General features: G+C 46.2%; 1 protein-coding gene across 1 annotated transcript; it reads right to left on the bottom strand.

Moving 5' to 3' along the window:
• On the bottom strand, nt 1–27,246 carry Bsdc1 (BSD domain containing 1). Its single transcript, XM_042676739.1, has 11 exons — nt 27,198–27,246; nt 26,888–26,948; nt 20,679–20,795; nt 18,622–18,789; nt 17,018–17,072; nt 14,072–14,187; nt 13,611–13,679; nt 13,259–13,337; nt 11,767–12,243; nt 4,382–4,485; nt 1–1,495 (listed from the first exon to the last, which is right to left on the bottom strand). Exons 1-11 carry the CDS (start codon nt 27,206–27,208, stop codon nt 1,463–1,465), a joined length of 1,290 nt encoding a protein of 429 aa, XP_042532673.1. The 5' UTR covers nt 27,209–27,246; the 3' UTR covers nt 1–1,462.

The raw sequence follows: 27,246 nt of genomic DNA on the forward strand, positions 1-27,246 counted from the left end.
CTTCTGTTGAATTTCTTTAATGCTGTTATGGCAAATCTGTAAAAGGTTCAAGACAAAGTTTTTTTTTTGTTGTTGTTGTTCCTTTTAATTACAAAACTAACAGCTGTTAGAATCTTTTTTCTTTTTCTTTTTTTTTTTTTAAACCTTTTCCTGTTTTCTTTTCTTGGCTACAAAATACTCTGGGGAGATGCATTATAATTTAAAATATATAATATTGCACAACAACCAAAAGGTTAATTAAACTAAAGAAGTAATTACAAAGAGAAAAACCCCATCCCGTCAAAATAAGATTGAGCATTCTCTCTACCCCACCCCTTATTGAAGGTTTGCAGTGAAGTGCCTACTACTCTTGGTGCCCCCACCATGATCCCTTTAAATCACTGGTGGACACACCAGCTTACAAACAGCAATCATCAGGCAACACCTGTGAAGCACCAGAGGTCTCCAGGAATCCCTGCAGTCCTCATTGCCCCAACAAAGGTTCAACTTCACCAGAGTAGAGGGTAAGAGCCATAGGCTAGCTTTGTCTTCTGAAGGATTGCCTCTGCAGAGTCTGCTAAGTCTCAGAACTTTCACCCAGCCCTGTTCCTTTGGAAGCAGAGGGCCGAGGCAGAGAAGCCTTACCAGGGCTCTTAAGTCCTCACTTTTTGCTCATCAATTCGTACCGCTGGTAGCTACAGGGAGTCAAGGTAGGTAGCTGCTTGGATTAGGTATTTTGTCAGGCAGCGCACAGAAAAGGGCCTGAAGTGGTCCCCTCCCTTGGGGAAAGGGAGAGAATGCAAGAGCAGACTCTTGCAGTGGCACAGCTGGGCTAAGGACTTGGGTGCATCTGATGTAAAGAAGCCCTAGGAAGTGAGGGGACATCCCAGTGTGGGCTGGAGGAAAAGGAGAGGGTTAAGATTTGGTCTTAAGATTCTGAACCCCAGTGAACTTTTCTAGGAGTAGAAAATGCCTTGGAGGGGGGAGACTCCTGAGAGAGGCACATTTCCCAGGGATAAATGCCTCTTATCCACTGAGACAGGAGCAGTTTGGCCGTGGGCAGGTGGCTCGGCCCTCCTCCTGTGCTTATGGAAGCCAGCGTTGTCTCGGCTTCCCTCAGGAGACTGGTGGCTCAACTGTCTCCACACAGAAGGGCTAGCGTTCTCCCCTGGGGCTTCCCAACAGAAGATCATGGGATCAGTGGACATTCAGCAAGAAATGTAGGCTCTCCAGTGACAGGGTAGTGTCCTTCCCCTTAGGTGATCCTAAGGTTGGCACAAGTCAGATTTCTGGGTTTTGGATTTAAGAAAGCCCCTTCCCAGGTGTGATCAGAGGCCCAAAGAGCAGCAGGGAGCCACCAGTATCTGGATGGTAGAGACCTCTGGAGGGACATTCTCAGTCAGTGTCTTCCAGGGCTTGGCTGAGATGAGCGAGGGAGGTGAGAGGTGTCGCAGAGGTTGGGGAGCAGCTTGCGTGGCTCCCCTCATTCCCAGTCCTCCCACTCTACATCTTCCAGCTGCAAATGTAAGAGGATAATGGAGAACACAAACACACTTACTCCTCTGAGTCAAGCCTGGACCCAACCTTCCCTTTGCTAAGCAAAGCCACCTCCATTCTGGATAGCTGACCCCAGCCCCAACTCTGAGCCATACCCTGGCCCTGCTGTGAAAGAGAACTCATGATCTTCCAGACAATGTAGGACCATATCTGGGCAAGAATGAGGGAAGGGCTTGTTGTTGCTTTGACTCTTTCATACCCAAAGGAAGTACTGCCACCAACCAACTCTGGACACTACAAGGGACACCTAAAGAACCAAAGCCTTAAGTCATTTCCTTAAGAGAACCTGGCTCAGCTTGATGCTGGTGGCTCATACCTGAATTCTAGCTACTTAGGAGGCTGCGATCTGAGGATTGCAGTTCAAAGCCAGCTCAAGCAGGAAATCCATGAGACTCTTATCTCCAATTAACTACTAGAAAACCATAAGTGGCACTGTGGCTCAGGTAGAGTGCTCACAACCAACCAACAACAACAACAACAACAAAAGAGAACCTGGCTCCTGTTGAACACACTTGAGGGTGGCACTCTAACTAAAAGCAGGGTATAGTACATGTACATGTTCACAAGGTCTATATCAGTGGCCAGCACCTTAGCTCTTGGCTTAAGTCTCTTTTCTCTTGCCTTGTTACTCCTGGTCTACTATCAGCTTATCCCTGATATGATGGGCTGCAGAATGACTAATCAGGTATACTGCATGGCAGGTTGGGGTTTTTATTACATTGCTAAGGATCAAACCCAGGGCCTCAGCAAATGCTAGGCAAATGCTTTACTACTGAGCTGCATCCCTAACTCTACTCATTAAGGTTTTTTTTTTTTGTTTTTTTGTTTTGCCAGTCCTGGGGGTTTGAACTCAGGGTCTGGGCACTGTCCTTGAGCTAGCACTCTGCCACTGGAGCCACATGCCACTTCTGAGTTTCTCTGTTTATGTGGTATGGAGGAACTGAACCCAGGGCTTCATGCATGCTAGGCAAGCACTCTACCACTAAGCCATATTCCCAGCCCTACTCATCAAGTTTTAAAGAGAGTTGCCAAAGGCACAGAAACTAGCAACTGCTTATATATCATGAAAGGACACTATGGGCCTTCTCTGCTGGGTACAGTGAAGTTCTAGGTCCAAAATAGTCTTGAATACAGGTCACTATGTCCTTTGAGGCTTTAGCTTCCCAACTGGAAAGACTAGACCTTCAAAGGTCTTTCTAATCTGCCCATATGACAGAGGAATTACATGATTTTTTTTCTTTTTGTTGGTTGTGGTGCTCAAACTTAGGGCTTGGGTGCTGTCCCTGAGCTCTTCTGCACAAGATTAGCAATCTACCACTTTGAGCTACAGCACTATTTCTGGTGGTTAATTGGATTAAAAAATCTCATGACTTCCTGCCCAGGCTAGACTTGAACCATGATCCTCAGAGTTCAGCTTTTTTTTTTTTTTTGGGGGGGGGAGAGGGGGTCTGGTCGTGGGGCCTGAACTCTGGGCCTGGGCACTGTCCCTCAACTCTTCAGCTCAAAGCTAGTGCTCTACCACTTGAGCCACAGCGCCACTTCCGGCTTTTTTCCTTCTGCTTCTGTGGTGCTGAGGAATTGAACCCAGGGCCTCATGCATGCAAGGCAAGTGCTCTACCACTGAGCCACCTTCCCAGCCCTAGAGCTCAGCTTTCTGAGTAGATAGGATTACCAGCATGAGCCACCAGCGCCTGGCCATATGATTCTTATGTAATAATGGAAGTAACACATCCATCTTTTCTAGACTGAACGTTTGGTCTTGTCAAAAATTAGCTGTGAGAACCTTTAGCTGTTTTAGACTCTCATTCTAAATAATCTCTCAATTGTAGGCAGTTGCCTAGTATGCATGAGGCTCTGGGTTCCTCCATTCCTAGCACCATAATAACCAAATAACCAAAGCCTCATTCTGGGAAGAAGCAAAGAGTAAAAGCAATTAATGGCTTATTTAAGGTCAGTAACTGGAACGGGTTTTTTGGTGTGCATCACTAATGTTTACTGAAGGCTACTATATAACCCAGTCACCATGCTTGACCTGTTTACATGCATACCTCATTGTAACTTATAAGTCAAGTAGTATCATCAATTCCATGTATTAGATCAAGAAAGGTCAAGTGAGTGACTTGCTGTCTATCACATTGGTCTTTTGTCTTTAAGGACAGGAACTTGCTGAGGCCACACATTTGGGAACCATAAGTCATAAGGTCTGGGCAGGGCTCATTATCTGTAGCTATATATGTATCTATATTGAGACAGGGTCTTGTTATATAGTCCAAGTTGGCCCTTGAGCTTATGCTTATGAGTGCTGGGATTACAGATTGACCCTGATGTATGTTTTTTTTTTCTTTTGCTGGTACTGGGGCTTAAACTCAGGGCCTAGGAGTTGTCCCCTGAGCTTTTGTGCTCAAGACTAGCACTCTTACCACTTGAGCCACAGCTCCAATTCTGGCTTTTTGTGGTTAATTGAAGAAAAGAGTCTCATGGACATTCCTGCCTGGGCTAGCTTCAAATCACCATCTTCAGATCTCAGCCTCCTGAGTAGATAGGATTACAGATGTGAGCCACTGGCACCTGGCTAGTATCTGTTAAGTAGTTCCTTGGGTAATTATGATACAAAGCTAAGGCCAAGGATTTTTTCATTCATCCACTCTTGAATTGAAAAAAAGCAGAGCTGCTACTGACAATTGTCAGGGGGTAGAGAGCTAGGCCTCACCTCACTTCCTGTACAGCCTGCTAGCTCATCCAAATGCAGGGATACTCTCTGAGTGGACAGCACAGTTTTATGGGAAGTGTCTTGGAGCCTGGCACCACTGACCTGGCTTGCCTGTGGCTGACTGGGTTCACTCACCTCACCAGAGGCATCCACTTTGGAAAGTGCCATCTGTACTTCTTCTTCGGTCATGTCCAAGTCAAAGTCTTTCTCCCAGTCCTCACTGATGTCTGTGCTTGAGCCTGAAACCACAAACCACAGTGTAAAAGGCAACACAGGACAGGAAGGGGGTATCTAAAGGGTTTTACTAGATGTAATAACAATCTTTAAAACAGCTGGAAATATACAACACAGCTTCTTGCTGTTCCTTTAGGGGCACTCATGAGGCTTTATTGCTCACAGCTGGTACTTACCATTTAAGCCATGCCTCTAGCCTGACAAGAATGGGCTTTTTTTTCCCCCAGTCGTGGGACTTGAACTCTGGGCCTGGACACTGTCCCTGCACTCTTCAGCTCAAGGATAGTGCTCTACCACTTGAGCCACAGTACCACTTCCAATTTTCTGGTGGTAATTAGAGATAAGAGTCTCAGGGATTTTCCTGCTCGGGCTAGCTTTGAACCACGATCCTCAGGTCTCAGCCCCTTGAGTAGCTAGGATTACAGGGGTAAGCCTGGCTAAAAAGTAGTCTTTATAGACTACTTTACTCTTGGCTTAGTGATTTCACTTCTAGGAGTCTAAGGAAAAGTATTAATTCAGTAAAAAAAAAAAAAAAAAAAAAAAAGTGGTCAAACGATTTTCACTATAGTGATACACTATAGTGAAGAAAACTCAGAATAGGGAATAACACAAATGGATGATAATAGTTACCTGACAGAAAATAATATGACTTTTTAAAGGGAGGCTGGAGAACTTTATATTATGGCAAACTAGTCTGAAACCATTAAGTTAGAAAAGGCAAGTGAAGAATGGAGAGGTGGACTGGAGATGTGGCTCAAGTAGCAGAGTATAAAGCAAGCACAAAGCTAAATTCCAACCCCAATACTGAAAAAAACAGTGGAGATGCACACTGGCCCAGAGGCCTTCAAGGAGCCACATGAATCTACCAGGAGAAACATGAGCCTCTTTCTCCTTACCATTCTACCTGTACTGACCTGGTTCCTATTGGCAGATATCAGGCAATGCCTTTTAGTGGTTGTTTCTATACCAGAATCATCCTTGGTTATCTGTAAGGCCAACTTCCCAACCCTTTATGCTTTCCTCAACCTTTTCCAGCATATTTATCACTTTCTAATATATTACATAGTCACATTTACCATACTTAGTAATAACACAGAGGCTACAATGGGAGAACCAGGAGCTTTGTTTTTCTTATGTATTCCTGGTACCCAGAACATGCAGGTGAATAATGAATTTTCCAAGACACTTTCTCTAAACCAATAGGTGAAATCATGGCCCAGGGATCAAATCCAGCCTACCACCTTTTTCTGGAAGTAAAATTCCAGAATAAGCCATCCATTTGTTTACCTGTCTGGCCAGTCTCACATGTTCACAGCAGACTGTCCCAGGCAATGTTTACCATCTCCTTATCTACATGAATCTACACACACCACTAAAGTATGGTGTCTAGACTACTGTCATAAACATTGCTACTTGGGAATGGTCTAATAGGCAAACTAAAAGCCTGCATGTGAAAGTTATCAGTAAGAAGTGAACTACATAAAATGGCTTGCTCTGCATTCTGTACAAGCGGCTAGCACTGCACCTTCTTCCTCATCATGAGTGTTGTGGTCTCTGGAGCCAGCAGACCTGGTTGAGTATCACTCACTCCTAGACCTACTGTACAGTCATGGACAAATTATTCTGGGTTTCAGTCTATTTATAAAATTAGGATAAAATCACTGTCTTTGCAAAGAACTTTGGAAAAACTTATCAGAATGCAATTCCTAACTTCCCTATCTCCAGCCCCCTATGGGATTCAGCAACCAGGTGGTCGCCCAGGATTCTGCTTTACAAATTGGGTGATTCTTTGGAGACTTGGGCCTGCAGTTTGAGAAAAAGTGGTGTTAGAATTAAAATATGAACGTAAAGCTGGGCCTTGGTGGCTCACGCCTGTAATCCTAGCTACTCAGAAGGCTGAGATCTGAGGATCGCGGTTCAAAGCCAGCCAGGCAGGAGAGACTGTGAGACTCCTATCTCCAATAAACCACCAGAAAACCAGAAGTGGTGCTGTAGCTCAAGTGGTAGAGTGCTCGCCTTGAGCTGAAGAGCTGAGGGACAGCACCCAGGCCCAGAGTTCAAGCCCCACGACTGACCAAAAAAAAAAAAAAAAAATGAACGTAAAGTAACAATTACATATATACACAGTAGATATGTACCCTCTAGTGTAGCTTGTTGTAGCTCAGTAGCTTGACTTGGGAGTTGACTCTTCACCTAAGAGGTGTGGATGTGGCATGACATTTCCTTCAGTCTTCAGGACCTGAAATCCCCTCATTAGGTTTAAATGCTAGGGCAAATCCTTCCAGCTCTTTTTGTTGTTGTTGTTGGTCGTGGGGCTTGAACTCTGGGTCTAGGCACTGTCGCTGAGCTCTGTCAGCTCAAGGCTAGCACTCTACCACTTAAGCCACAGTGCCACTTCTGGTTTTCTGGTGCTAATTGGAGATGAGAATCTCATGATATGGGAATATGGCTCAGTGGTAGAGTGCTTGCCTTGCATGCATGAAGCCCTGGGTTCAATTCCTCAGCATCACATAAGCAGAAAAAGTCAGAAGTGGTGCTGTGGTTCAAGTGGTAGAGTGCTAGCCTTGAGCTGAAGAGCTGAGGGACAGTGCCCAGGCCCAGAGTTCAGGCTCCACAACTGACCAAAAAAAAAAAGAAAGAAAGAAAGAAAAATCTCACAAACTTTCCTGCCTGAGCTGGCTTTGAACTGCGATCCTCAGTTCTCAGCCTCTCTTTTTTTTTTGTTGTTGTTGTTGGTCATGGGGCTTGAACTCTGGGCCTGGGCACTGTCCCCTCAGCTCTTCAGCTCAAGGTGAGTGCTCTACCACTTGAGCCACAGCACCACTTCCGGCTTTTTCTGCTTATGTGGTGTTGAGGAATCCAATTCAGGGCCTCATGCATGCTAAGCAAGCACTCTACCACTGAGCCACCTTCCCAGCTCACAGATGTCAGCCTTCTGAGTAGCTAAAATTTATAGGAATGAGCCACCAGCTCCAGGCTCTACCAGCTCAATTTTGAAGCATGTCACATCCATCCTCTGGGTAAATATACCAGTTCCAGTTTATACACTGAATGAAGGCTTCACCAGCAGGGCTGGAGGTGAATCTGGCCACCAATGGCCTCTTCTTGCCACCCTGTCCTGTCACATCATGAGTGTGCTAAGCTCTCTATTGCGCTGTGCATATGCCACCTGATCTATACAACGCAGGACTTCAAGACAGAGTCTGACTCCTGGTTTTTGTTCTCAGTTGACTACCTCAGAGCGAGTTTACAATTAATCTTATTCTGCATAAGTGGTTCTGCTTCCTCAGATAGACAAAAACAGCTTCTATGTCCTATAGTTGATGGTGAAGGCCTTCAAACCAGGGCCTTGGGCTTTAGACCTGCCCTAAGTTTCTCTCCCCTGACTGAGCAGCTGAGCAGATAAACCCTTGGCCATAATGCAGGTGGAAACAACTCTGCAATGACACAGGGTCTTGCTGTACCCAAAGGCCATGCTTTGTGTCATCTGAGGATATGGGTGTGTAAGGGAAAAGAGTCACAGTTCCCAAACCTCCATCTTTTTTTTTTTTCTTTCATGCTGGGGACTAAACCCAGGGCCTTGCATATGCTAGAGCTAGGCAAGTGGTCTACCACTGAGCTACAACCCAGCCTTCTTTTTTGGAAAGTCTCACTATATAACTCAGGTTAGCCTGGGATTCTCTAGATAGCTCAGGCTGGTCTTAAACTCCTGATCCTCCTGCCTGTCTTTTGAGTGCTAGGAATGTATTACCAAGACCAACATCATTCTTTTAAGATTTCCTCCTGGGTTGGGGTGTGGCTCAGTGATAGGAATGCCTGCCTAGCATTCATGAATACCTGGGTTGGATCTCCAGTACCTCAAAAAACAACTCAAAATCACGAATTTTTTTGCTAAAGGGGAAATTTTTTCTTCTACTACATTCCCACTGTTGTAACCTGTTCTAAGTCACTGGCTTTTCCCACCAACACCAAACTGACTAGTAGAGTGGCTGTGCATCATATCCACAGCTCCTCCATTCACATGCCCTCAAATGTACTCAAGGCAACACAGAGTAGTTGATTGCCTTTTCTGCAACTCCCCCATCTCAATTTCACCTTTCCAACCAGTACATTTTCTCTTTGCAGCCCAATTCCAAATGGAACCTATAATTCTTTAGCTCTAATTGTTTCACTACCCTCTCATTTCCTTCCTTACCCAGCTAAGAATACAAGACCACATTCTGATCATTTCTTTTTTTTTTTTTTTTTTGGGTCCGGTCATGGGGCCTGAACTCTGGGCCTGAGCACTGTCCTTCAGCTCTTCAGCTCAAGGCTAGCACTCTACCACTTGAGCCACAGCACCACTTCCAGCTTTTTTTTCCTGCTTATGTGGTGCTGAGGAATCGAACCCAGGGCCTCGGGCATGCAAGGCAAGCGCTCTACCACTGAGCCACCTTCCCAGCCCCTCTGATCGTTTCTTGCATATACTTTCCTTTTCTTACATTAATTTTACCTTATTAAACGTGGACCCTAGTTAAATCCAACTTCCCATCTGCTCTGTGCCTGCACCTTTGCAACTGAATGTAGCTGGGAAAAAGTACAAAAGAAATGCTGGGTGTAGTGGTACATGCATATAATCTCAGCTCTCAGGCAACAAAGGCAAGAAGTTTGTGAGTTATAGGCTAGCCAGGTTACAGTGAGATACTGCCTCAAAAAAACAAAAGACAAGGTGCCAGGCACTGCTAGCTGACACCTGCAATCCTAGCTATTCAGGAAGCTGAGATCTGTGGATTGAGGTTCAAAGCCAGCCTGGCAGGAAAGTCTGCGAGGCTCATCTTCAAAAACCAGGAGGTAGGGGCTAGGAAGGTGGCTCAGGGGTAGAGCACTTGCCTTGCATGCATGAGGCCCTGGGTTCGATTCCTCAGCACCACATAAGCAAAAAGAAAAAAGCCGGAAGTGGCGCTGTGGCTCAAGTGGTAGAGCGCCAGCCTTGAGCTGAAGAGCTGAGGGACAGTGCCCAGGCCCAGAGTTCAGGCCCCACAACCGGACCCAAAAACAAAAACAAAAACAAAAAAAACAGGAGGTATAGCTGTGGCTCAAGTGGTAGAATGTCAGCCTTGACTAGGAAAAGCTCAGGAACAGTGCCCAGGCCTGAGTTCAAGCCTCAGGTAACTTCAAGATCAGGTGTAGTATACCTCTCTAATTATTTAATTGGGAAATGGAGATAAGAGATACAAAGTTTGAGGCTAGCCTAGGCAAGTTAGCTAGACTTCTATCTCAACAAAACAAGCTGGGTACAGTGGTTCCAGACTGTCAACCCAGTCACAGATAGGATTATGGTCTGAGGCTATCTGGGGCAAAAAGTATAAGACCTTATGTGAAAAATAACCCAAAAAGATAAGGGGCATGACCCAAGGGGTGAGTGCCTGCCTACCAAGCACCCAGGGTATGAACTTAAATCTCCATACTTTCAAAGGGCCCTGATGCTACCCATCCAGCCAAGTTACTATACCTGTCAGGCCCATCACCTTCTTTTACCCTCCTACATGGTTATTTTAAATGCTGCTCAAACATTGGTGATCTCGGGGAAGTGATCTTAGATTTCTACCAAACAAAAGATGAGAAACTGCACAGTTCTTAGAAGGCTTTGGGGAGGATTGAATGATAGGCACATTCAGTGCTTTGCATAGGTGTAGACACATAGAAAATGCTCAACAAATGTTACCTCTTGCTATTATCTTCACTTCCCAGGTCAGAGCTCTCCCAAGTTTCCTGAGAAAGTCTATCCCCAAACAATTACCTTCAATATATTAAAGGAGTAAATAGAGGCTTACAGAAAATCAGAAATTTCTGAAGTCATGTGGCTTAGGAGCAAAGTTGAGACTTGAACCAAGAGCCTTAGATACAGAGAGCCTTAGCCTCTCTATCTGCTGCTTTATGGCACGAGGTCCAAACTTCTGATTCCAGCTTAAGATATTAAGCTCTTAAATTCTGTTCAAGAACCAATCCATCTGCCCTTCTTGTACCTCCCTCTCCAGGGAGACAACCGGAGTTGTCAAGGGAGTTTTGTCATCACCTATTAAACATGCCCTCAGCCTAGACTACCACCAGCACCTGCCCCACCTCTCCAAAACAGTCTCCTCGGTGAGACAGCGCTGATGCTCAGATTCCTTCTTTCTCTCAACACCTCCAGTATCTAGCCTGTCTCATACTGCTTCATGCTTCATCACAAAGATCTCCACGTCTGCCCCTCCCCCCTCATGTCTCATAAAGAGCAAGCAGGAGCTGAATGGATGACCTCACTGAACCAGGCAAAAAGAAAGCACTGTGTTAAGACACTGGAAACCCTGAAGTTTCCATCAGCAAGAAGAGAAGGCCAGGATGGGTCCATTGTCCATCCACTGCATCAAACCAGTCCCTCATTGTGCAGTAGGCCAGGCCTCACCTAATAGACAAGCTTTAGGCTGTGACAGGTACTAAGTGTTAGTGCCAAGAGCAGCATGTGTGTCAAGTGGGGTGGGGCAGTCTTGCTTAACAACTGGTAATCTCCAGAGAGGGGATTCTGTAGGTGACAAGCTAACATTACGTCTATCCTTGTCCTTTAATTCCTGGAGCTAAAGAGGTTGCTCTTTGACATAAATTGTAGTGTCTAGTCGAAATCTCCCTGATACAGATAAGAAACTAAAGCTCTATAATGGAAGCTGGATCACCCCAAATTCATTCTCATTAAATAGTATGTGTAGCTTTTACTTATTTCCTAATAATAATGAACGTTTAGGGAAGCTGATATTTTCCCAAAGTTCCAAAGGGGAGAAGACCCTGCTGGTATGAACATCATAGAACTCCCAACCTAGGCAAGGTTGAACTGTCCAAAAGGACAGATATTGGCAGAGTGTACCAGTTCTGAGCATGGCTATAAAATCAGGGAGGCTATGCAATGAGGAACCAAGTCACCTAACATTTCTGGGCCTCATTTTCTTCCCTGTAAAATGAAGATAACAGTGCTGACCTCATAGGTTGTTGAGGGGCAGATGAAACTGAAATGCCATGTGACATTTAGTACAAGGCTTAGCATACACCCTACTTCATTGACACTAATTCCAAATGTATGGCACTGCCTTCTTTCAGAGACCATGTGCATGACAGACTTAATTAAATACAGTAACAATAAATAGCAGCTGTCCTCATCAGTACCTCAAAGAAAATCTGCTCTTAGAACTGTGAAAAAAACAAAGAGGCACATCTACCTTTTAAGGTGGCAACTCTTTCTTGGCCTGCCCACCCCAAGTTTGGGCTGCCAGACCTACCTTTCTTGCCATTGTTAGAAGGGGTAGACTTCCCACTATCTGAATTCAGTTCGAACACTCGTAAGTCTGTAGGTGCCTCCTCCCTCAGAGTCTCTACTCTGGCTGGAGGCCTAGGCTCTGGGCCACTGGGGCGACCAGCTGGGGTTAGAGGCTTGGAGGGAACTGGGGGTGGTGGTCCAGTCTCTCCCTCATCCACAGTCAGGCTCTGTTCCTCCAAAGATGCTTCAAACAGCTTTTGGGACAGGTCTTTGGGTAGCACTTGTGCCTCAAGTGCAGTGGCAGGGTTGGCAATCTGTGTTACGAGTGAGATGCTCTCGCTGCTCTCTGATGGAGTCACCTCTGCTGGGGGCTCCACTGAGGTCCCGAGGGTCTCTTCACAGGAACCCTGGGGGACAGGCCTTCCTTCAGGGGATATAGAAGTTTTGGTCACAGGAACATTTGCCTCTTTTGGAGATGGTGAAATGCCCACAAGATCCTCTGTAGAGAAAGAAAGGTAGAAAACAGAGGGCAGTGACCCCAGCCAACTCCAAGACAACCAAATTTTTTACTCCAATGAAGACTAGCACCATTTCCTTCACCCCTGCCCCATCATGGTTCTTCTGCAGACACTCCCTGTAGTCAAAGTCCTGCTTGCTTCCAGGGCTCTGCTGGGCTGCTTGAAAGTGGGTTAGCTGGGGTTCAGACTGGGCTGTGCTACATCTTAAGTTCATAATTTGGCAAGCCCATTTCTCTTTTAACTTCTGGCCTCAATGGTGAAAGTGACAATGGAGTCCTTACTACACAGTAAGGACTATACATATAATGCTCTTAGCACAGGCTGGGAAGAGTATAGTATAAGTACTTAATAAATAAAAGTATCCTTTCTCCCCCCGTCCCATTCCTGGGGCTTGAACTCAGGGCCTGACCATTGTCCCTAAAATTCTTTTGCTCAAGGCTTAAGCTCTACCACTTGAGCCACAGCACCACTTCCAGATTGTTTCTGAGTAGTTTATTGGAGATAAAGAGTCTCAGGAACTTTCCTGCCCAGGCTGGCTTTGGGACAGGATCCTATAGTCTTATTTTTAGGTGAGGGGGGCTGGGAAGGTGGCTCAGTGGTAGAGCGCTTGCTTTGCATGCATGAGGCCCTGGGTTCCATTCCTCAGCACCACATAAGCAAAAAAGAAAAAAGCTGGAAGTGGCACTGTGGCTCAAGTGGTAGAGCACTAGCCTTGAGCTGAAGAGCTAAGGGACAGCACCCAGGCTGAGTTCAGGCCCCAAAACTGACAGAAAAAAATAAATAAAAAAGTGAGGCAGGGAAAATCTGGATTTTTCATTCTGTTCCCAGGGACAATGAAGTAATTGGTCCAGGGCAGTATTCCAAATGACAGTAGTGATTTCTCTAAGCATAGGTTTCCACCAACCTTGTTTGACATTCTGTTATCCACCTATGCTCACTGGCTAGAGCCTCACAAACAGACTTGTCATTTCCCTACCACACCTCGACACCACTTACCTTCTTCCTCTTCCCAGCCAGGCTCTTCAGTGACACTCTGCTCTGCCCGCTGCTTCAGGGCATCCCTTCGGGCCTCCTCCTGCAGAAAGGGGAGGAATGTCTAAGAACAGTCAAGGTACCCTCTTCCTAGGCCCTGCTACTGACTCCACGACTCTTGGTATCTTTTTTTTTTTCTTTCTTTTTTTCCAGGGCTGAGGACCGAACCCAGGGCCTTGCGCATGCCGGGCGGGCACCCTTCCGCTGGGCTAAACCCCCAGCCCCCAGGCTCTTGGTATCTTATCTTTCTCGTCTCAGCCTGCTTTTTTTCTGTACCCCAGGCTGAACGGGTACCTCCCAAGTTAGACCAGCATACCTGCTCTAGTTGATGGACTTTATAGAAATACCGATGCCAGAATTCTGAATGGGAAACCGCTGCTGGAACCTAGATAGAGGGCAAAGTAGAGGTGAGAATTTGTAAATATTGTGCCCGGTTTTGGGTCCCCAGCCTTATCAGTCTGCCCCCAGGCTCTGAATTGCAGACTGAGAAAGTGGCTTTGCAGTTAACTGTACAAGTTCTTCTATCTCACCTTGTTTGAGCCACACCCACCTTCCCTTTGAGCTTGGCCAAGAAAGGACAAAGTAATTCCCATCTGGCTTTGCTGGCCCTTCCCTTTCTTACCATTTTCTGAAAGCCAGAGCCTTGGCCAACCTGCCTCTTTTATGCAGATTCTTGGCTCAGGACAGTCTGGCATGTTTTCCCATTGCATATGTCCCTCCCACTTCCCAACACCTCAAGCCTGGAGCCAGCAGAGGTCTTGCTGACTGAGCCCTCACCATCTTGGTGTAGAGGGCCCGGATGGAGGGGCTGCCTACAAGGAGTTCTGAGATCTCCCCCTTCTTCTCCTCCAAGCAGAACTGGGAAAGCCAGGCGTCAAACAATTCCAGGGGCCCTGCAGGGGGACAGACGCTGATGGTCAGATCCCTGGGTCTGGGGAAAGAACATGGGGCCTACAGAATATACTTAAGACTGGAAAAGGGCAATAAAGAAAACTTAAGGTTTTTATTCTTTTTTTTTTTTTTTTTTTTGGGGGGGGGGGTCCAGTCGTGGGGCCTGAACTCTGGGCCTGGGCGCTGTCCCTCAGCTCTTCAGCTCAAGGCTAGCGCTCTACGACTTGAGCCCCAGCGCCACTTCCGGCTTTTTTCTTTCTGCTTATGTGGTGCTGAGGAATCGAACCCAGGGCCTCATGCATGCAAGGCAAACGCTCTACCACTGAGCCACCTTCCCAGCCCAAGGTTTTTATTCTTTTGGCCCAAGGTTGGGGATAGGTCAAAGTGAGAAAGTGGTTGGGTCCTACTAGGATGAGGGTGTAGCACCTCAGTGATCTGTAGAAAATGTGCTCTCCATTTTCTCATGCCCCAGCTAGCATTTAATCCATTGCACCTGGCTATTGAGTCCCCAGCTCTGAAATAGCTGTCCTCAGGTCACCAGTGGATCCAAGGATCCAGTCATTGGCTGCTTTCCTGTCTTCTCTCATGTAGCTGCACAAATCAATTCTGACCAGGAGCTCCTGGTTTCTGTGAGTCTTCATGGGCTGCTTATTTTTCTTTCCTTTCCTTACCTCTTCTCACTTTTTTTTTTTTAATTTAATTTTATTTGTGAACATACTGTACAGAGGGGTTACAATTACATGGGCAGGATAATGCGTACATTTCTTACCAAGCATTGCAGCCTCCTCCTTTGTTTACCCTTCACATCCCTTCCCAGCCTCCCCCTTCCCCCGTCTCTTCTCACTTTCTATTTTACTCATAAGATGATCTTCACTAAACCATGGATTTTAACCTTCTCTCTCTTTTTAAATTTATTCAAAAATCTTTTGGTACTGGTACTGGGACTTGAACTCAGGGACTTGTGCTCTTGTTTGGCTTTTTTGCTTAAGACTGGTGCTCTACTACTTGGGCCATGCCTCTACTTCTGACATTTTGCTGAATATTAGAGATGAGTCTCTTGGATTTATCTTCCTGGGGCTGGCTCTGAACCTTAATCTCCAGATCTCTCCCTCCAAAGCAGCTAGGATTATAGATGTGACCCACTAGTGACCAACTCTTTTTTTTTTTTTTGCCAGTCCTGGGCTTGGACTCAGGGCCTTGGTGCTATCCCTGAGCTCTTTTTGCTTAAGGCTCTAAAACTTGGGCAATACCACCACTTCTGGCTTTTTCTATGTATGTGGTACTGAGAAATTGAACCCAGGGCTTCATGCATGCTAGGTAATCACTCTACCACTAAGCCACATCCCCAGCCCCTCTGACTATTTTTGCAACCCAGACTACTCTGCTGAGCTTCAGATTCAGTTGCAAATCTGTGTGCTCATTTTTCTTCTGAGTTGCCCATCAGAAACCTGGGGGCTATTTGAGACTCCTCCTTTGTCTACTCACTCTTACTGCACTTTCCCAGTGTCTCCTACATGCACTCCATTCCATACCACCTCTGGTCTTACCTCTGACATAGGGATTCCTATCATGCCTCCTACCTCATCTCTGTCTGTCTATTTCATCCTTTACAACATGGCCTCAAAGGTTACTTCATGATTCAATAAGTGATTACTCCAAGCCTCAAAACCCTCCAACAATTCTCTACAGGAGGGCTTTTTGTAGGGTCCTCAGATGCTTTTCAAAGGGTCAAAGAATTCCCACACTGCACAAAAAAAGTTGTCATTTTCAATAGGTTTTTAAAAGGCCTCTGGGACTAAAACAGGACCAGAACTACTACTACGAACCTTTCAGAGCCAAATTAAAGCTGCTTGGCCTGGCACAAACAGCTCTCTGTACCTGGCTTTCTCAGCACTCAGCCTGCCTTCACTGTCCCATGTACTCTCTTTAATCCAGTCTCACCGAAATGTGACGAGCTCTCTGCTCAGATCTACCATTGCCTTGCCTGAATGCCCTTCCCTGCTTCTAAAAATAAAACATTTAATTTACTACTAATTCATCCTCTCCCTCACCCTCCCCACCTCTCTTTTTCTTTCTTGTTGGTCCTGGGTCTTGAACTCAGATCCTGGGTGCTATCCCTAAGCTTTTTTTTTTCACTCAAGGCTAGTGCTCTACCACTTGAGCTACTACCACTTGAAATACTTCTGGCTTTTTAGTGGTTAAATGGAGTTAAAAGTCTCATGGACTTTCCTGCCCAGGCTGGCTTTGAACTGTGATCCTCAGAGCTCAGACTCCTAAGCAGCTAGGATTACAGGCTTGAGCCATGGGCACCCACTCTAATTCATTATTAAGTCCTCGATTCAAGTTCACTTCCTAGGCTCATTCAGTTGGTTTAGTGCTCTCTATCTTCCTGCAGAAGCAGGCACTCTACTCCTTACCATCTCTGCTTGATTCTCCTTTCCCTTTGTCTCCCTCTTAACAGCCTGCTCCTGGAAGAATGGGCCAGTCTGAGGGTTTGACTCTTCCTGGTCTCTAGTTCCCAGCATAGGGCTCACTGAGTGACAGGGTCTTAGCCAACAGGAACTAAACGAATGCAGGTAGGGAAGGGCTGGGAGGAGGCTGGGCAAAGAGGGTAAAGAGCAAGGTTTTTAAGCAAAGTCTCTGTAGAGGACAGAGCTGGAGTAAAGGCAGTGAGGAAGAAGGACCACCAAACCATCCCAGGATGAAAGGTATGTAAAAGTCCTATTGTAAATCCTCAACTTAGGAGGAATTTGGCCCTGAGACAAACTGAGCCCACCATGCATCCCTTCTTGGGCTGCCTGCCCCACAAGTCCCTCACTGCTACCCCCTCACCATCGGGTTCATTGCAGTAGGTTGCTGGGTCTGACTGCAGACTGTAGAGACGAGCCTGTGAAGCAGAAAAGGGAAAAAGAAATTCTGGAAGCTGGACATAGAATGTATCCTTCTATATAGGATATCAACCACAACCCAATTCCACAAACCCACAGGGCCCATGGCACTGGACTAAAACCTAGAACTGGGGCTCCTAAAAAAGTGCTCTTTAACTCAATATTCTACACCAGGAAACTATACAAATAAAGGAAGTAGGCTATAAAATTGTTTAAAATGCTAAAATAGGTGAAATTTGAAAGACAGAAAATGCAATTATATTGATAGGGTCCAAATTTAGTAGCAAGTCATGAAATAATCCTACTATCCCTAAATTGAAACCATTCCCCGATCATTTCTAGGGCTAGGAGTAAAGTGGCAGGTAGCTTACTCAGCATTTATTAAGCAAAAGTCTCAATACTCTAGCAATGAAAAATTTAAAAATTCAAATTCTGGCACTGGTCAGCCAAGTGTCATATATGCTGTGTTCCCACTAGGGCCACAGGGGGGCAGAGCTCAGTTGATAAACAGAAATGTTTATCTTCCTCAGCATTACATGAAGCACAGGCTATCTACAACAGAACTTCAGCAAATGGTTTTGGTGATGAGTCATTGTTGTCACAACTTAAAATCTTATACTTAATAACTTTCAAGCTGGGGGCCAGTGGCTCACGCCTGTAATCCTAGTTACTCAGGAGGCTGAGATCATGGTTCAAAGCCAGCTCGGGCAAGAAAATCTGTGAGACTCTTTTTTTTTTGGGTCCGGTCATGGGGCCTGAACTCTGGGCCTGGGCGCTGTCCTTCAGCTCTTCAGCTCAAGGCTAGCACTCTACCACTTGAGCCACAGCGCCACTTCCGGCTTTTTTCTTTTTGCTTATGTGGTGCTGAGGAATCGAACCCAGGGCCTCAGGCATGCAAGGCAAGCGCTCTACCACTGAGCCACCTTCCCAGCCCTATGAAACTCTTATCTCCAATAAACCACCAGAAAACCAGAAGTGGCGCTGTGGCTCAAGTGGTAGAGTGCTAGCCTTAAACAAAACACGCTCAGGGACAGTGCCTAGGCCCTGAGTTCAAGCCCAAGGACCAGCAGAAAAACAAAAACAAAACATAAAGTGTCTATTTGTTAAAAAATAAAAACTCCAACCTATTTTTACCTGTGTTTGAACAAAAAGAAATGGAGGGTTATAGACCAACAAGAAGTCAGATTATCATTAGGTGATTCAATTAGGGGTTTAATGATACAGTAATTATCTTCTCCTTATTGGTGTTCTCTATATTTACTTATTTTTTGCCAGTCCTGGAGCTTGAACTCAGGGCCTAGACACAGTCCCTGAGCTGCTTTTCTTTTAGTCAAGGCTAATGCTCTACCACTTGAGCCACCGTACCACTACTGGCTGTTTATGTTTTCTGTTTATGAGGTACTGAGGAATCAAACCCAGGGTTTCATGCATGCTAGGAAAGCACTCTACCAATAAGCCACATTCTCAACCCTTTTTTGTTGTTCTTATGAGTGGACCAGAGTTGGAAGCTAAGACCTAACATATACTCAGAACACTGTCAATGAATACCTTGGTGCCATCATAAGGCTCAGCTGTGCCAGAGGGAGTGCCCATCAGGGTGATGACATCGCAGTCAATGGTTTTGTCCGGTGAGGGGGCAAAGGTGTCTGAGATCACCCCTAAGAAGTCAGACAACCCCTTCTTCACTTTTTCTGTTGCCCCTGAGGAGCCTTCAGTCTATAGAAAGAAGCAATAGAACAAATGTTCCAGAGGCAAGCTGCAATCTGGGATCTGGAGCACAAAGCATCAGAGCAAAGGTTTACCAACTGTGGGGACAGAAGAGTGCTCACAACTTTGTACCCTATCTCTGGGGCTGAAGGAGAGGGAAGGAAACACAGCCCTCTATTCATAATGATACAGAAAGGGTCAAAGTAGTCCTGAGTAGATCAGAGCAGAAATCTGAGTGGCTATTTCATCAAAATATCAGAGCCAATTAGGCTAATCAAAAATTGTCAAGAGCTGGGCGTGGTGCACACCTGTAATCCTAGCTACTCAGAAGGCTGAGATCTGAGAATCATGGTTCAAAGCCAACTTGGATAAGAAAGTCCATGAGACTCTTATCTCCAATTAACTACCAGAAAACTGGAAGTGGCACTGGGGCTCAAAGCAGTAGAGTGCTAGCCTTAGGAAAAGAACTCAAGGACAGTGCCCAGGCCCGGAGCTCAAGCCCTATGGCCAACAACAACAAAAAAAAGGACAAAAGTCACATGCTCTTGGATTACAGGCATGCTGAAACCAGCCAGAGCAGACAAAACTGACACACTTATCTCCAATCAACCACCAAAGCGGGAAAGAGTTGGGGCTCTAGTGGTAGAGTGTTAGATTTGGGGGGAGGGGGGAGAGGCAGGGTTGGTTGGTGACAATGTTCAGGCCCTGAGTTCAAGCCCAAGCCTTGAACCAAAAAAAAAAGACCACAAAACAACAATTTCAAATGATCCTTGTTTTGGGGCTGGAAGGTAGCTCAGTGGTAGAGCGTTTGCCTTGCATGCCTGAGGCCCTAGGTTCAATTCCTCAGCACCACATAAGCAAAAAGAAAAAAGCTGGGAAGTGGCACTGTGGCTCAAGTGGTAGAACACTAGCCTTGAGCTGAAGAGCTGAGGGATAGCGCCCAGGCCCAGAGTTCAGGCCCCACGACTGGACCCCCTCCCCCCCCCCCCAAAAAAAAATCAAATGATCCTTGTTTTGAAAAAGAAATGTACAGTTATATCTGGGAAATGTTTTTTTTTTTTTTTACAACTCTTTTTTTTTTTTTTGTCAGTCGTGGGGCTTGAACTCTGGGCCTGGGCGCTGTCCCTCAGCTCTTCAGCTCAAGGCGAGCGCTCTACCACTTGAGTTACAGCGCCACTTCCAGTTTTCTGGTGGTTTATTGGAGATAGGAGTCTCACGGTCTTTCTTGCCCGGGCTGGCTTTGAACCGCGATCCTCAAATCTCAGCCTCCTGAGTAGCTAGGATTACAGGCGTGAGCCACCAGCGCCCGGCTATTTTACAACTCTTTTATTTGTATTTGGGGGGGGGGGGGTTGGTTGTGGGGCTTGAACTCTGGGCATGGGTGCTGTCCCTGAGCTCTTCGGCTCAAGGCGAGCGCTCTACCACTTGAGCCACAGAACCACTTCTAGTTTTCTGGTGGTTTATTGGAGATGAGTCTCATGGACTTTCCTGCCCAGGCTGGCTTTGAACCTCAATCCTCAGATCTCAGCCTTCTTAGTAGCTAGGATTACAGGCGTGAGCTACCAGCACCCGGCTCTTATTTGCAATGACTTTGCTAAAATAGTAGGTATATGCACATATGTGTGCAATATATGCACGCATATGTATGTACATGCACATATAGAGTATGTTTGCACATATGTAAACATATATACTATATACATATGCGTGCATATGTATACATACACATATATACAGTGCGTGTGACAAGCAAAATTCTTTCAAAATGAGGGAGTATTTCTATAGTTTCCCCACATAGAGGAAAAGTCACCTAAGGACAAAAAGTTGGGGGTCCCCACCAGGATCCAGGGCAGGGCAGGATGTGAGGGGCAGTCACTCAAGGTGTGGACAGTACTTACAGCCAGCTTCTCCTTGACCACGCTGGCTGTGGCTGCGATGGTGCAGGCCGTGTCATGCTGTACCACCTGAGTAAACTCCGTCAGGTCCCGCTTCATGAACTCCAAAGCTTCAGAGGACTATGGGAAGACAGAGAAGGATGACAGAGCTGTCTGAGCACCATCACTCCTATTTTTTTTTTTTTTGGTTGGTTGTAGGGCTTGAACTCTGGGCCTGTCCCTCAGCTCTTCAGCTCAAGGCAAATACTCTACCACTTGAGCCACAGCTCCACTTCTGATTTCTGGTGGTTAATTGGAAGTAAGAGTCTCACAGACTTTCCTGCTCTTTCCTGGCTTTGAACCATGATCCTCAGATCTCAGCCTTCTGAGTAGCTAGGATTACAAGCATGAGCCACCAGTGCCTGGCCTATCACCTCATTCTTATTTGCTGTGCTCCTTCAGAACCAGACAGCTAAAAGGAAATGGCAAGTGACATGGGGGCCTGAGCTCAGAAACAATGCTAACTTGCCCAATTCCACAACCTGGAATTACTGCTAGCAGAGAGAGAAAAGACCCCTACTCCTTGGCACAGGAACTGTGTCTCAGCCTAGGAGTTCACAAGTAAGTCTCATCTGGTCCTCGTTTTTTTCCTCATAAATGTGGAAGGCAGCCCAGGTCAGTGATTGGGAAAGAGGGACACATTCTGTAAACAAAACAGACTTTGAGAAGCTGGGCACTGGTGGCTCACAGCCCAGGTAGTAAATTCTTAGGATTCTTTTTGATATATATTTTTTTTTTTTTTTGTCGGTCGTGGAGCTTGAACTCTGGGCCTGGGCGCTGTCCCTCAGCTCTTCAGCTCAAGGCGAGCGCTCTACCACTTGAGCTACAGCGCCACTTCCATGGATTCTTATCTCTAATCAAAAAAAAAAACCCTGGGAGCATGGCTCAAGTGGTAGGGCACCAGCCAGGAGTAGAAAAAAACTGAAAAAGTGAGTTCTGTGCAGCTACTAGGGCTTGAATTCAGGGCCTCTCATTCTTGATAAGCTTTCTTTGCTCAAGGCTGGTATTCTACCACCTGAACCATGCTTGCAGTTCCAGCTTTTTGCTGGCTAATTAGTGATAAGAGTCTCTCAAATTTGTCTACCCAGACTGGCTTTGAACCTCAATTCTCAGATCTCAGACTCCTCAGTAACTGGAATAATAGGTGTGAGCCAGTGGTACCTAAATGAGAATAAGGTCTTTACCAAAACATAGTATTCCCTCTCCCTGAAGCTAACTCTTCAGAACAAACAAGCAAGAAAACACATGACTGAACCCTCTCACCAGGTTAACTCATGTTAATCATTCTGGTCTAAGCTTCAATGTCACTTCCCTAGGGAAATTTCCTCCATCCCTCCTCATGCTTGGTTTCTCCTACTCAAATTCACCCCTCTGGTCCTAGGGTTTGAACTAAGGGCTTTGTGTTTGCTAAGCAGGTGCTCTCTATTTCTTTGGCTACTCTGTCAAATGGCTCATTTCTTCTTAAACATCTACTATACTGTAAATTCTCCATTACTTGTTAACTGTCCTTGTCCCTAGATAAAGCATGAATGCAGAAACTGTATGTTTTACTCACTGATGCTCACCTGGTATATATACTCAAACACTGTTGCTTGGTGAACACCTAGCTCGCAAGCTCAAGGCCCTGATTTCAAACCCCAGTGCTGTCCCCTGCCCTCTAAAAAAAAACAATCAGCAGTTTTAATTATGCAACCATTATTCCATGAATGGTTGTCTCCTCCACTAAATGTGAACTCTGAGGACAAACAAATACACATGGTGCTGGCCTGTAAGAAGGCTGCAGTATGTTGGGGAAGTGCTCACATAACAGAAGAATGGGCAGGGACACAGCAGAGATGGACACTTTATGGGGAGGTAAGGTGACGGGTGAAGGTTGAGGTGAAGGGAAGCCTGGAATAAACTCTTTAAAAATGAAACAGGAGGGGCTGGGAAGGTGGCTCAGTGGTAGAGTTCTTGCCTTGCATACATGAGGCCTTGGGTTCAATTCCTCAGCACCACATAAGCAGAAAAAGCCAAAAGTGGCTCTGTGGCTTAAGTGGTAGAGCACTAGCCTTGAGCTGAAGAGCTGAGAGACAGCATCCAGGCCCAGAGTTCAAGACTCATGATCGACCTACCCTCCTACCCTCACACCCTTCCGCCCCCACCACCTCTACCCCCCCTCCCCCGCAGGCAAAAAAAAAAACAAAAACGCTAGAGAGGTTGCCTTTCTCTGGTAGAGGAGCCACCAAAGGTGAAGCAGGTGGGACATGTGAGATTCCCTTTCACTCTAGGTTACTCCAGTAATGCTTAGAGGATTGGTCCAAGGGTGACAAAATTAGGAGAGTAAGGGAAAACAGGAAGCTATTATAGTAACCTACGAGGGGGGCAAGATGGGGTGTAAAACATGAACCTGGTGATTAAACAGGTAAGTTGACTGAAGGCAGTAAAACAATCAAGGAAGGAGAACTGGCTATAAAACAGGTGACTGACTAAATCAAGTACTGCCAGCAAGGTGAAAAAGTACTAATGAAGAGAAGGTTTAGCGCAGAGGTGGGAAACCTTTTTTCTGCTAAGGGCCATCTGGATACTTATAACATCTGCAGGCCATATAAAATTACCAACACGGGAAAATGGCCAAAAGCAGTGCACAAGCCACCTACAAGCATATTTGTCTGTCTGTCTTATCATGTACCAAATAATTTCAAAGGACTTATACTGCTGGATGCTGTCCATCCCTGATTTCCAGTAATGACTTTGGACATATAGAATCTGAGGTGATAGTTGGATATCTAAGAGAGTCATCCAACAGAAGCGATCCTCAAACACTGAAGCACAGGGGAAAAAAAACAGAAATCACCTTAACATGAAGGGAGGAGCTTACCCACAGAAGAGTCTGACAAGTGAATAGAGAAGTATGCCGAAGGGCTGGGAAGTTGGCTCAGTGGTAGAGCGCTTGCCTTGCATGCCTGAGGCCCTGGGTTCGATTCCCCAGCATCACATAAGCAAAAAGTAAAAAGCTGGAAGTGGCACTGTGGCTCAAGTGGTAGAGTGCTAGCCTTGAGCTGAAGAGCTGAGGGACAGCGCCCAGGCCCAGAGTTCAGGCTCCACGACTGGACCCTTCCCCCCCCCCCCCCAAAAAAGAGAGAAGTATGCTGAAGACAATCATCCTCAGAACCCACCTTTATGGGGCAGGCAGAGGAGCAGGAGCTCACAATCACAAGTTAAACTAGAGATATATATGGTAATTGGGTGAAAACCATGTCAAGAGTTTCAAGGAAAAGAAGTAATCACTAGTTTTGAATACAGCAGGTCCAGGAAGATAAGAGTTGAAAAACACCCATTAGATTTGGCAAGCAGTAGGTGAAGCAGAGTATGACTACAGATAAGTTTATAGGCAGTGGCTTCAGTAAATTCAGATCATGTGTTGACCTCAAATTTCAAAAAGTATGGGAGGTTGTCTTGTGGGAATGAAAGGGACAGAGCTGTGGAACAGGACCATGAGGGAAGACTTTCTGAAGCAAATTCAAAGCTGAAGGGCTTGCTGAGGAGCGCTCTGGCTCAGATAAGGTCAGGTCTTTGGTGAGCCAAAGATCAATGTGCCCTTCTCTATTAGTGTGTATGTGCTAGCATTCATGAGCATACACAGGACACAACAGGAGGAGGTGAGGAGCAGAGGAAGGAAATGACAGCCCTCTCAGACCTATAAGGACCAGGTATGTTAATGGGAGTGGCCCTAATGGAATCAGGACAGGAAGTAAGACCAGGAAAGGAACCAAAGACCAAGAAAAGAAATGGTTGGAGCTGGGTGCTGGTGGCCTATAATCCTAGCATATTCAGGAGGCTGAGATCTGGTTCAAAGCCAGACTGGGCAAGAAAGTCATAAGACTTAGCTCCAAAGAGCTGGAAGTAGAGCTCAAGTCTTGAGCACTAGTCTTGAGCAAAAGAAGCTCAAGGGTATGCACAGGTCCTGAGTTCAAGCCCCACATAAAAACAAAAAAGGGCCAGGCACTAGTGGCTCACGCCTGTAACCCTAGCTACTCAGGAGTCTGAGATCTGAGGATCCAGGTTCAAAGCCAGCCCTGGCAGGAAAGTCTGAGACCCTTATCTCTAATTAACCACCAAAAAAGGAAGTAGCGCTGTGGCTCAAGTGGCAGAGCAATTGCCTTGAGCTAAAGAGCTCAAGGGATAGCACATAGGCCCAGCCTTCAAGCCCCACAACTGACCAAAACAAACAAACAAACGAAAAGGGTAGAAAATAGACTGATAATGCTGCCCAAGAGTTTTCCTATCACTTTCAGCATCAACATATGCTTGTAAGTATTTAATGTTCTAAGAATTATTTTTTGTGTATTATATTCATGTAATTCTCATTTAACTCTCATGACAATCACTTAGGTAGGAATTATTTTCATTTTACACTTGAGCTAAGGCCTCAAGAGGTTAAATAATGTGTTGAAGTTCATATAAAAGTAGTATATAAGAAAGGAAAATTAAGTCTTTACATTCCAAAAAAGCAGAAACAACATCCATCATCTCCTGCTTTAAACTGGGAATTCCAAGTTTAGGCTGACCAACTACCTTCCTGGTTTAGGCAAGACCATCCCTCAGAGAAATACACAGGAGGCCCTCCTGCAAAACATTTTTTTTTTCCCTGCAAAACTTCTGAATGTTACTTTCCTTCCATGATTACTGATCAAAAGTAAGCATGCTACTCTGGGTCTCTCATCATTAACATAAACAGCTCTGGGTATTTTCCAATTTGCTGAGCTGTAGCTCAGAGAAGTAAAGGGATAACCTTGAGCAAAAATATCTCAGGGACAGTGCCCAGGCCCTGAGTTCAAGCCCCAGGACTGGCACAAAAAAAAAAAAAAAAAAATGCTGCCAGAGAGTGGATGGCTGAGTCTTCCTAAAGCAAGACTCACTCTGCTTGCTTGCAGTAGATAATAATTTTTTCCACAACTCAATTGGCTGTTTGTTTTTTTTTTTGTCTGTCCTGGGGCCTGAATTCTGGGCCTGGGCACTGTACCTCAGCTCTTCAGCTATAGACCAGTGCTCTGCCACTTGGGCCTCAGCCCCACTTCCAGCTTTTTCTGCTTATGTGGTGCTGAGGAATCGAACCAAGGGCCTCATGCATGCAAGGCAAGCACTCTACCACTGAGCCACCTTCCCAGCCCCAAATGGGCTGTTTTAAACAAATTACTGAATATCCACTAGCATTACCCACTGGAAGGACAAGAGCTGTTTATCTTACAGGGATTGCTTAGCTAGCCTGCAAAGATTTCCACTCTATGAGTATGGAGCTCTCCAGCCCTCTTTGCAAATCATTACTCAATGAGAACTCATCAGGCACCAATGTGTATGCCTGAAGCTCTTCACTGGCCTGGGTTCTTGCTCCTCACCCTGTCTGGGGCAGGTTGGCTTGGATAGCCTTTCCTCATCCCTTTCCTGTCACATCCTTGATTACCTAGACTGGACAAACATTTTGGTACTTTCCTTTCACAGCACTTACTATATAACAGTAAGTAAACAGCCTTTTGGGGGGGGGGGGGGGGAGGACACTGGGGCTGGAACTCAGAGCCTAGATACTGTTCTTTAGCTTTTGTGCTCAAGGCTGGTGCTCTGTCACACCTCCACTATTGACTTTTCTGCCTGCTCTGGCTTAGAACCGTGATCCTCAGATCTCTGCCTCCTGAGTAGTTAGGTGACTGGCTTAAACAGCTATTTTTGACTATTTGGTTACTGACTGTCTCCCCACCAGACTCTGAGCTTTGTAAGGCCTGCAGCTGCTTTTTCATCAGGACGTGTCAGAGTGTGCTGGTTGGCACATACTTTAATAATTCAAATGACTATAGGAATAAGTTTCTTCAGTGTTAGAATCCTTCAAGGCTTGCAGCCAATGTCCTCGGTCCCACCGGGAAGTTGTCAATTTCCTGAGCTCGAATAAATAGTTCTTTTCTATGGATTCTTTGGAAAGGGTTGCTTCAGTTTGTTTTTTTTTAAACAATCTGTAGCTGGTATTACACTGGTCTGCGTTGGGACCCACCTTCTCATAGTTAGGGGTCAGGGGACGTGGGGCTCAAGTAAACCTCAGGGAGGCCAGGGGCCCGCAAAAGTCGGGCAGGACAGGTTGGACCAGGTCGCAATACGGCGGCGCTGAGCCCGACCGGGCAAAGCAAGGCGCTGGTCCAACTTACCTTCTCTTTGACGGCCTGGTAGCTCTGCTGCAGCCAGCTTCGCCACCACCCCACGTCCTCCCTGCGGAAGACAGACACATCTGGCGGCCCCGCCGTGCCAACACGACCCTCCATTTCCCCCTCCGAGGTGTCCCTCGGCCGTGGCTGCGCAGGCCGCTTCCCCACCCGCCCGGACTGTCGCCCCACTCTGTCCTCTCGGCTCCGTCCGAGCTCACGCTGATCTCCCGTTCCCCACAGGCACGCTGGCCAGGTAATCCAAACCCCAGGAGGACTCAGGCCCCAACGCCTGGGAGCCGAACGACAAGCTCACCCTTCCGCCATCTTGCCTGCATGACATCACCACTATTTACCGACCTTTG

The sequence above is a fragment of the Dipodomys spectabilis genome, unplaced genomic scaffold, assembly GCF_019054845.1.
Source record: "Dipodomys spectabilis isolate Male_0828 unplaced genomic scaffold, ASM1905484v1 ptg000002l, whole genome shotgun sequence".
In the NCBI taxonomy this organism is placed as follows: Eukaryota; Metazoa; Chordata; class Mammalia; order Rodentia; family Heteromyidae; genus Dipodomys; species Dipodomys spectabilis.

Bases quoted from the DNA above. Each gene is read 5' to 3' on its own strand.
- Bsdc1 (XM_042676739.1), bottom strand. The intron at 20,796-26,887 runs GTAAGTTGGACC...GTCTTCCCATAG, and splicing joins ACCAGGCCGTCAAAGAGAAG to TCCTCTGAAGCTTTGGAGTT. The intron at 13,680-14,071 runs GTGAGGGCTCAG...CCCTCTATCTAG, and splicing joins GGGCCCTCTACACCAAGATG to GTTCCAGCAGCGGTTTCCCA.